The following is an 11,008-nucleotide window of genomic DNA, read 5'->3' on the forward strand; positions in this document are numbered from 1 at the left end:
TACCTTGGGACAACACCGTTCCCAGCGTCTGAGCGGTGAAACAAGCAACTTCCACCTTCCATTTTCCGCTTGGCCACAGGCAGAACAGCTGCCGGTACCGGCATGATGGAGAAAACTTTGCAGATTTCATCATGTCTGGCGCAAGCCTCCTCCGGCAAAGGGGAGAGGGGCTGGGCGGTTTCCAGGGCTGTCCCAGCCCTCCCCGCTCCGCTCCCGGTGCTACAAAAGGCAGCAGTGGGTACCAGCCGGGGAGCAGCGCCGAGGAGAGCCGGTAAAAGGGACGGGGAGGGTGGCTGGAAGTATGAGCGAGCTGTTAGCTGTCTTTCCAGCCTTCAATCTGCAATGCTTTTAACATCCCAGAGACTTGCTTACCCATGTGGTGCATCGACTCCCGGCTGCAGGTGATTCCCGCTCGGTGCGAGGGAGGGATGTGGGGTGCGTTGGTGGGGTCTGGTGGGGAGCGGAGGGTCCAGCGGACAGAGCTGGGAAGTCGTTGGGGTCCCTTCGCTTCAGTTAAACTCGATGGTCCATGTCTGGTGGGTAGCAAAAGCGGGGGGACTTTGGTAACACCAGGTTGGTCACGTGAAGGTCTGCACCTGCATTTGTGGGGAACAAATACAAGACATGGGCTGGAGATGTTCGGGAAACTGGGAACGGACAGAGCCGGGGCAGGAGAGGAGCTGGGCAGTGACGCTACCAGGCAATGGGAAGTTTCCAAAGACAAACGATGCACGGGCAGTGACCTCTCTTGGTGCAGGCTGCCTCATGCAAGCCTCCGATATCCTACTTCAAAGCAAATTTACTTTTTTCCTTACTCTGACATGTAAGGCTAAATAAACCGTCACTGGTAAATTCTTGGCTGAGAGCAAACCGAGGGGATGGGATCACAAGATGATATCACAAGATGATATGCGGTCACACAGTTACATGGAGCTCCCTGCCACGTTACTCTTGAATACACTACTGAAGTGGCTGAACAGGTTTTGGACGGGTCAGACTTACCTGGTTGTTGTGTGGCAGGATGAGAGACGTAAAACCTGAGTCCCAAGCAGCGGTTACGAAAGTGCATTTCAGATTATACAACGGAAAAATGCTATTGCAAAGGCTGCTCGCTACCTGCCTGGAGTGGGGGGAGAAATAAATAAAAAAAAAAAAAAAAAAAAAAAAGAGAAAAAAAATAATTCAGACCTTATCTACAATGATCTGAAATGAATAGCGCTCCATCTTTTAGCATTGCCTCTTGAAAACAATAATGAAGCAAGATGTATTTTTTTACGTAGATAAAAAGGGATTCATAGATACAACTAATGAAACAATTTCTGTATTTGCAAGTCAATTGGGATTTTTTTTTTTAAGTGTATTCATTAACACAAAGCATATTATAACGATGGATTTTACATTTCTTTTCTCCAGGATGAGGATCCTTATTGGAAGCCTTCATTTCTACTTCATTTCTTTCTTATTCAGTAGAGCAAACGGATTCCTAACTCTGAGAACACCTACAGCCTACGCCTTCCCATTTTATAACTACTCCTATTTAAACCTCTCTTCTGTATCAGAAGCACAAGCTCCAAAACTGGCAAGAGCTCTCAATTTCTCACATAACATCATAGAAAAAATAACCAAGAGAGACTTGGAAGGTTTTGACGCGCTGGAAGTTTTAGACCTTTCCTACAATCAGATTAAGGACATTGAACCTGGTGCGTTTGAGAGTCTGCTCAGCCTTGTTTCCGTGAATTTATCATTCAATGATAAGAAACTTCTTGTATCAAGTCTTCCACCTCATCTGAAGCTCTTACCCACTAGCAAAGCCTCAGGGTCTTTACAGCTTTATAAGTATTTTGACAAATCCTTGGAGGCTGCTCTGGAGCCTTCTGCATCTGCTGAGGAGCTGCCGCATTCGGGAGGTCCATCTGTCCTGCAAAACGTTAACCCGAGGCTCAGACGAAGTACAGGGAACCTTCTTCGAAGAGCAGAGAAAAATGTAACTGTCACTCCAACAGCCACATTAAGGCCGAATTTCTGCGGAGCACCAATAAATGGGATACTCGATCTGTCAAACAGCAAACTCTCCGAGGAAGAGCTGACGTTTAAACTGGATCCGGATCTCTGCCAAGCTCAGCTAGATGGTATTTTGGAGCTTAACATTAGTCACAGCGACCTGGAAATGGATCTTCTGTCACTGTTCGTCCTGTTTTTGCCAATGAAAAATGTGCAGTCCATTGATGCCAGTTACAACAAATTAACAATTAACATTCTAGATGTTGAGGCGATCTGTAACTTCCCATTCAGCAAGCTTTTGTTCTTAAATATTAGCAACAATCCCATAAACAACTTGGATACGCTGTGTCTCCCTCCAACCATCAAGGTCATTGATTTGTCCTTCACCAACATAAGTCAAATACCCCAAAATTTTGCTAAAAAAATGCTTAACTTAGAAAACATGTACGTTCAAGGAAATCACTTCATATATACTGTACGGCCAGAAGACACTAATGCAGCTCCAAAACTTCCCCCTGGAACTGTACGTATTAATGCCATTTCATTTGTCAGAAACCAGGCTGGTACACCCATTGAAAGCCTTCCAAAGACAGTGAAACACCTGAAAATGTCCAACTGCTCCATCGTGGAACTGCCAGAGTGGTTTGCTGGCACAATGAAAGAATTATTATTTTTGGACCTCAGCAGCAACCGGATTTCTGTGCTTCCTGACTTACCTACCTCTCTGCAGCATCTCGACATAAGCAACAGTGATATTAAAATAATACCCTCCAGTTTTAAATCCTTCTCCAACTTAACAATATTTAATATTCAAAATAATAAAATTACGGATATGCATCCCGAGTATTTCCCATTGGCTTTAACAAAATGTGATATTAGTAAAAATAAGTTGAGCGTGTTGTCATTAACCGACGCCCTGGAGAAACTCGAGTTTCTTAATGTTTCTGGAAACCTGATCACCAGGCTGGAACCCACCAGCCACCTTTCTGCGCTCGCTAATCTGGACAGTAGTCACAACCTCATTTCAGAACTCCCTGATCACTTTGGGAAATCTCTTCCAATGCTGAAATATTTCAATTTATCAGGAAATAAGATCTCCTTTCTCCAGCATGGCTCTCTCCCAGCTTCTCTGATTGAGTTAGACATTAGCGACAATGCCATTACTACCATAGTGGAGGACACTTTTGGCCAGTTAACGAGTTTGAGTGTTTTGACTGTTCAAGGTAAACATTTTTTTTGTAACTGTGACTTGTACTGGTTCGTGAATGCCTACATCCACAACCCTCGTTTGCAGATAAATGGCAAAGGAGATCTCAGGTGCAGCTTTCCACCAGACAGAAGGGGCTGGTTGGTGGAGAGCAGCAACCTCACACTTCTGCGCTGCTCCCTGGGCATCCAGATGGCTGTTACAGCTTGCGTTGCCATCCTGGTTGTTTTGGTGTTGACAGGCTTATGCTGGCGGTTCGATGGGCTGTGGTACGTGCGAATGGGCTGGTACTGGTGTATGGCGAAGAGGAAGCAGTATGAGAAGAGGCCAGAAAACAAGCCCTTCGATGCCTTCATTTCATACAGCGAATATGATGCAAACTGGACAAAAGAGAATCTACTGGAAAAACTGGAAACTGATGGATTCAAGATATGTTACCACGAGAGGGATTTCAAACCGGGGCATCCTGTACTTGGTAACATTTTTTACTGCATAGAGAACAGCCACAAAGTCATTTTTGTTCTCTCTCCCAGTTTTGTAAACAGCTGCTGGTGTCAGTATGAACTCTATTTTGCTGAACACCGGGTCCTGAATGAAAACCAGGATTCCCTCATCATGATTGTGCTGGAAGACCTCCCGCCCAACAGCCTGCCACAGAAGTTCAGCAAACTCAGGAAATTGCTGAAAAGGAAAACATACTTAAAGTGGAGCCCTGAGGAACACAAACAGAAAATGTTCTGGCATCAGCTAGCAGCTGTCTTAAAGACAACCAACGAACCACTTGTGAGAGCAGAAAATGGATCCGCTCAGGATATCTATGAGATGAAATGAGATACGAGAACGTGTAAGGGTTGTGCCTAGAAAGTCCGTGGTCAAATAAAAGCATTTCTGTGTTTACCTCCTGCAAAGGCTGTTGTGTTGCAATGGGGCTTTGTCTCGGAGCAGTTCCCAGGAGAGAGTACTAGGGGGTTTGTAGTACGCGCGTTATTCTGACCGATAAAAGAACCCGTTATCCAAAGGGCTCAGACCCGAGCACTGATAAACAGCCTTTTCTTTTCTTCTTGGGTACTTGATTTTCCTCAGCTATTTCCAGCATTTCTTACAACACTGTGGATGTCACCTGAAAGGAAGAACAGCTCGAGTCACACTGCATGTCCTAACTGTATTTTTGAGATTACAGCAGTGAAAAGCAATGTCATTCCAAGGTAGGGTTGTAGTTCAGACTCTCAGTTCTAGTACAGCTTAAGATGGGAACGCACACTGTGTACACCTAAGAAAAACACAAACCATGACAGTACACAGGTAACAGCTTCTTTTTGCGGTTTAGCGAGAAAAGATTAATGATTTACTTCATGTAGCCATCAGAGAGATGCAATTGCAAATCCACACTGCTATATCATTTGGTTTAAGTAACTGGTGGAAGACATGAGATTTTAAAATCTTTTATAATTACAGATTAACATATACAACCAGACAATCCAAAAAGAGCCAGCTGAGTGTGTCAGTCTCTACTGTTGAATAATTGGTGTGAGCTTTATTTAAATGCTGTTACCATAAAACTCTGAAGAATAAGCAAAAAAGTTCTGTATATTATTATTTAGACTTAGGAAAGTTTCACTTGACATCATCATCCTGACCCATTTCAAATGAATTCAGTGCTACCTCCACATAGCCCTTGTCATCACCTAATGCCACTTTGTAATTTTATTTATTGTATTTGAAAAAATAAAAATCCTGCTGATTGAATTTACACATTCAAGGAAAATCAACAGACTGTGATGGACAATAAACACCAGGTGAGAACAAATCATTTAGTGTAGCACAACCTGGACTTGCTCATAAGATGAGCAAACAACTTACCGGCAGAAGATCACAGACCCAGGAATGCAGAATGTCTGTCTACAACATATGGGACAGCACATTTGAAACATACTCTGAAAAGGAATTAGCTCTGCTATGACAAAATCAGACTAATACCAACCTATTTGATGCCAAAAGGGGAAACGTCAAACAAACATATCAGCAAATACAACTCTTCTGCAGGTGTATTTTGAAAAGGAAAAGATCCAGCTGGAGCAGTACATGGTTTTCACCCTCTCTGTGCTGCTTCCTAATAAAAAGGAAAAACCCCACCCTGCAGCGCGTGGCATGTTTGACTCTTGGAACGAAGGTTCAGGGACAGCTTTTGTAATGAATGGAAGCATTTTTCTAATACTAAACATAAACCCATTTTAAATAGCAATTGACAACGACCTGTTGTCAGCATTTATCAGCACATAATAAATGACATTTTTAAGTCCATTTGTCAGTACTGATTAAATTTCAAAGGATACTGTACTTCGTATATCCACAAAGTGCAGTGCTCGAAGTTGACATCAACCAAAGAGCTATTCAAATCAAAGAATTCTGCATCAATTGCACCGGAGGACAGAACCAGTGCTCGCAAACCCCAAAAGCGCTTTGAAATTGCCTCTTCCCCCTTTGTCCCATAGTGCTACTTCTCCAGTCTTCGACCAGTGCAAATTATGAGAAGCAGAGCGGGACTTGCCCTCCCCTCTACCACCTCCAATTACAGAGAGATCTCTTTGCATTTGGTGCAAACCCACCTTTCCTCAGCAAGCATTGAGGAGTCACGTACACTGATCACCCTGAAAACAGACAGAAGGCAAACCTAGAAACCACCTTAATCCCTGCAAGACTATTCTATTATTTTTAAGATATCACACCACCTGCCTTCTCTCTGCTTCCATCATGAACTTCTCGCGTTGCTCTCTGTAGCCCCACTTTGCTACCTTATGGAAGAAGGTAAGAGATAACGGTGCAGGTAAGCACAGCCCTTGCAGTTCTGAAGTCCCTTTGGATTTTTTTATTCCCTGTGCTGCAAGTAGAGTGGTACTGTAGATTATACAGGGGGTAATTTTCACATCTTTCTTAGCAAGTGACAAATTATATACCTAAACCATATATACCATAAAATACCACAAAATTATTAGGCACTGATCCTTCTTGACTATAGCCTGTCCAATTTTTTCACCTTGCCCTCTCCAGCTTGTTGAAGCTTACTGCTAAGGCAGACTGCCTCTGTGACTTTAAAAAAAAAAAAAAAAGTATGCCACCTCACAGAAATCTCTCTAATCTCTAGTCTAAGAAATTCTGAGGTGGTGCCCAACTGTTGAAGATTCTTTAGCAACTTTTTGAGGTTGTGTAGATATTCAGTAAAATTATTTGGCATTAGCAGCTTTTAGGTTTTCTATATAAAGAAAAAAAAAATACTGTGCAAGCCACTAGCCAAAAAAGTCAACTCTTTATCACCGTAAAGCAAGATCTTAAAAAGACTGTGACTTATAAAATCTTCCAAGTACTTTTGTTCATGTAAACAACCAGAAGTCATTTGTTAGTGAGATCAGCCCCAAGTAATCCATCAGCTGTTCTTCTAATAAGCTGCTTTATGCTTGCTCCGAGGCCGCTCCTTATTCCATGAGATACCCTGGTCAAACTGTTAGTAGTACACCTCACATCACAAACGCAGATTTTCAGTAATAAAGCATAACCAGTCCTCCAAATATCACCACAGCAGCCAACACCAGCAACTTCAAAAGCAGCTGAAAAGCACACTGAAAACATACGTTGGATAATGTGTTCCACCACAATGGATTCATCCTAACCCCAGAAATCAAAGATTGCTTTAATTCCTGGAGCATAAAATTTTAAATATATTCCAAAACATGTTGGCATTAACTGTGAGGCTCCTGATAGTCATACTACCCATGTGAAGTACCTGTGAAACCTTCCTAGTTTTTTCTAAACAGTTCTGCAGCGATGAGCTCCACAGCGTATGTACAGGCAGTATGGAAAGTACAGCACTTTATGCGTCTTGGATTATGAACCTTTCACATTCATGAGAGCCTTTCTTGTTCTTGTGTTATGGACTGCACTAACTACAGACTTACATTTTCTAAACCATTCAGTATTCACATACTTTTATCGCTTACTCTCTTACCCATCTCTTCTCTTCACGTACATTTTCCATCTCCTTCATCCAGCACACTGTCGCTTCCCCTCTCAATTAGGTTGTTGCTTTTTTAACCTCGCAGTCACGCTTTAGTGCTTCTGTGCTCAGCAGAAGAGGGTTCTGATACAACAAGGGGGCTAAAGGAAAAAAGAATAGTTATGCTCCAGAAGAGTCATGCTCCAGAAGAGTCTAGAACAATTATTTTACCATACGATAATTGACTACTTCAGTTCATGATTCACGTCAAAGAAATTGTACCTACATACTTTCAAAATCCAATTTACTACATCCATAGACGTCTCCCAAAACAGTTATTTAGTACAACTGACAACTTAAATCAGATTTTGTTCCTACTGCAGATTAAAAGGCGTTGCGCTTTCCTATCGGACACTATAAACATTTTAACACAGTGGTTATATTAAGGATACAGCTGGCACCAGGAGTTAACAGAAGAGCAATACTACAAAGTGCTTTGAAGGGACTTCAGTTCTTTTGTCTTAATAATACATCACATAAAGGCAATAAAATCTCCTTCTATCCTAAAACTGTACCCTTCTTGCTTTACTCCCATATGAATACTCAATGCAAATTACTTTTATGAATAACGTGCGAGGGGTTTCATCTTCTATTACGTGATGAAGTTCATGTGCTCCAAACCAAAAGCACAGTAGAGTCGTACATAGACGCAGTGAACCCAAACCTGGCTTATTGTTAAAACCAGTCTTAATCCGTATCTTCACCTCCCTTCAAGTACATACAGGACCCCATCTTGCAACCACTTTGGGGGTCCTGCCCTGTACGCCTTACGATCTGAAGCTGTAATTGCTGCTAAGAACGTATAGTTTGAGAGAAAGTGACAGGATCCCACATGTTTTTTTCCCTCCAAATTAGTACGCTTTGTACTAAAGAGAAATGCAGAGACAGAAAATCCAAACAAGACAGATCTTCTAGTTATCTTTTATAATTCCTCTAGAAAGAACCACGTTATTTGTTTATAGAGAACAATATCTGGGCAGAGAGAAAAGACTTATGGAAATAATTTCAATTTTACATTTGTATTAGAAAGTTGTTCAGATCCATTTTATTGCAAGAAAGTGGTCTTGAATTATTCAAAATTAATTAAAATTCAGAGCATTAAACAAAGAACTGTGTTCATAATGTAATAGTCTTCCAGGAAAATAGTTTAGTTAACAAACAGCCTAAACCAACAACTCACACATGGCAATGATGTGAATATTTTTTGTTTCTAAAATAACAAATCATCTTTCCACCACTGTAATTTTGCTAAAGATGTGGCATTCTCCTATAATGAGGCATCAAAAGTCTGTGGCACGATTATTTTGGAGATACTAGGGCTCTGCTGAAGTCCATAGAAGTTGAAAAGTAACTGCTTGTTTTGAAAAGATCTGGCCACTTAAACCGGTAATTGTCAGGAATTTAACTGCCTCCAAATCGTTCCGTCTCATAAGGAATTCCCACAACATGTGACAAAACACAAATGGCTGGATTTATTAAAAAAATATTTAACTTCTGGTATTTGCTCACTGTGTAGACCAACAGACAAAGTTTATAAGTAAACAGATTATTAATCTTTAAATCAAACTGATGTTAAACTTCCTAAGAAAACCTCAAAAACTTGTAGTCATCTTGTTACGTGGTCGTTCTCTTTTTAAAAACATTAATAGCTGTCAGTTCTACCTGTCAGGAATATCACAGCCCAATGCCCCCAATTCTCACTTTTATCCTAAGTCACAGACAAAAAACCAACCAGCAACACTACTCTTTGCATAACAGTTTACGAATTAGAAAATTCCAGAGCTGACTGCATTACTAATAGTGTATCAGTACTGTAATATTGCAGTATTTGCCTTTATCCTCAAGTAAAACCTATCATTGGGTATTGCACTGTTATTTCTATCAGATATAAAACACTTCTCCAAATACATTATTTTGGGATACATAACACCACCGCTCCTTAAAACAAATATACAGCGGAAATTAATACATATACACTTCAGAGGTTTATTACAGTGCCACAACACTTCTCAAAAGTCCTTCCCCAGTGGCAATATAACGCTCTTTGTAAAATGCCTTGTCCTGCTTTAGGAAGCCGAGACTGAAATCCTAAACTTCAGTTGAAGTTCATGGAAATTTTGCCATTTACCTCAACGGAACCAGGATTTCACACTGCGAATAGAAAGGACTTCTGTTATTATTGACACCAGCTACAAAACACTGCCGATTCTTTCAACCTTCTGCAATAAGAAGAGTTTAAACTTAACTATCGTAATACCAACCATCCTCCCAATTCTTCCCTCTTGAAAATATGGCAAGGATGCAATTTAACAGGTAATACTTTTGGCGCAACCTCAGATTGTTCTCTGAGATATGCTGCCTCATGACGTAACGAGTCACATAGTTATAGTGCTTGCTTTTTTTTTTTTTAAACCTTATCCAGCAGTAAAATCGAGTAAAAACACCCTTATGTCATAATACCAAATACAAATCTAAAATACCGCCCTTTTTGACTGGCCACAGAAATTCAATAAAGCGTCACAGAAGTAATATCCTAGTATTCACTTCAAATGCAAATAGCTGGATATTAACGTTAGTGGCATTTTTCTTAACTGGCAGCAGTACTGTACCGTTGAGTTCACAAAAATCATTAACAAAAGCAAATAAGGGGACCCACTGGATCAGCTAGACCAGAACCCTTTCCTAAGGTCACACCGAGGGCACCGGTATCTGCTTAGTCGAAGCACTGTCATGGTCTCGCACCAAGTCGTTGGTGGTGTGATAGTGCATGGCAATATAGGATTTGGTAAACCCAAAAGTCGAGTTCATCGGCTGTAAGCTGTTTGGGGTGCTCACTTCCTGGGAAGGGCTGCTGTTATAGATACTGTAATAGGGCTCGATTCGGGTGTTCATGGGGGTTGAGCTGCTCTGTGCATAGTGCTGATGCCCGACAGAAGCCTTGGGACTCAGCGCGCTCTCCTTGGAGTGACTAGGACCGCAGGCTTGGTCCACAAACTTTTTCTGAGGTTTTGGAGACAACATGTACGCTGAATTGGTCTCGTGGTGGGATGACTTGTTCCTGTTGACTTTCAGGCTGCCTTTGCCCATGGCCTGAAGCCTTGTCTTCTGCTTGCAGCAGAAAAAGACAAGGGCTGCATACTGCAGGCACCAGAGGATTCGTCTCCGAAGTCCGGCACTGTTGCGAGAATATATAAAAGGATTTAATCCAGATTTGAAAAAAATGAGGGTAAACCCACACAGCTCAAACTGGTAGAGAACAAAGCCACTGCTGCTGGACAGCGTGTCCTGCACCAAAGAGATGCCTAGGGGCAGGCAGCAAACCAAGACAGAGAGCACGATGACAACGCACGTCACCACGGCCCTGGAGTCTTTGGCTGTGGACAAAAAAAAGAGCGGGCCGGCAGTGGTGGCCGGGGGCTGGCCGAGGTCCTTGGCGTAGCTGTGTGTCTGGACACGCTGCGGCTTGCTGTAGCTCTGGTTCCTGTACAAGGCGGGCACGGTACTCTGCATGCCCTCCCCAGCCCCGGGGGCCGGGGGCCCCACAAAGGGCTGCGGTCTGGAGGCATCCACAGCCACCATGGGTGGGCATTTCCTCACCTGGGCATTCCTCCGCAGGGCCTGGGCAATCATGACGTAGGAGATGGACACCACGGCCACGCAACAGATGAAGTCGGTGATGTAGAGGTAGAGGATGATCTTCCCTTCGCCGCTGGCAAAGCTGGACATGGGCAGGCAAAGGCGGGATCCGCGGG

At 42.5% G+C, this 11,008-nt stretch overlaps 2 protein-coding genes across 2 annotated transcripts in view; one reads left to right on the forward strand and one right to left on the reverse strand.

Moving 5' to 3' along the window:
* The first annotated feature begins 1,414 nt into the window (after positions 1–1,414).
* Positions 1,415–4,097, forward strand: LOC104166232 (toll-like receptor 2). Its single transcript, XM_009706095.1, has one exon. The coding sequence runs from the start codon at positions 1,415–1,417 to the stop codon at positions 4,037–4,039; it is 2,625 nt and encodes an 874-aa protein (XP_009704397.1). The 3' UTR covers positions 4,040–4,097.
* A 5,847-nt stretch (positions 4,098–9,944) lies between these two features.
* Positions 9,945–11,008, reverse strand: part of GPR75 (G protein-coupled receptor 75) — a 1,409-nt gene continuing 345 nt past the window's right edge. The window contains exon 2 of the mRNA XM_009706096.1: positions 9,945–11,001. Within this exon, the coding sequence (XP_009704398.1) occupies positions 9,945–11,001 (1,057 nt within the window). The remainder of the gene's footprint in view (positions 11,002–11,008) is intronic.

The sequence above is a fragment of the Cariama cristata genome, unplaced genomic scaffold, assembly GCF_000690535.1.
Source record: "Cariama cristata isolate BGI_N322 unplaced genomic scaffold, ASM69053v1 scaffold14198, whole genome shotgun sequence".
Taxonomy (NCBI): Eukaryota; Metazoa; Chordata; class Aves; order Cariamiformes; family Cariamidae; genus Cariama; species Cariama cristata.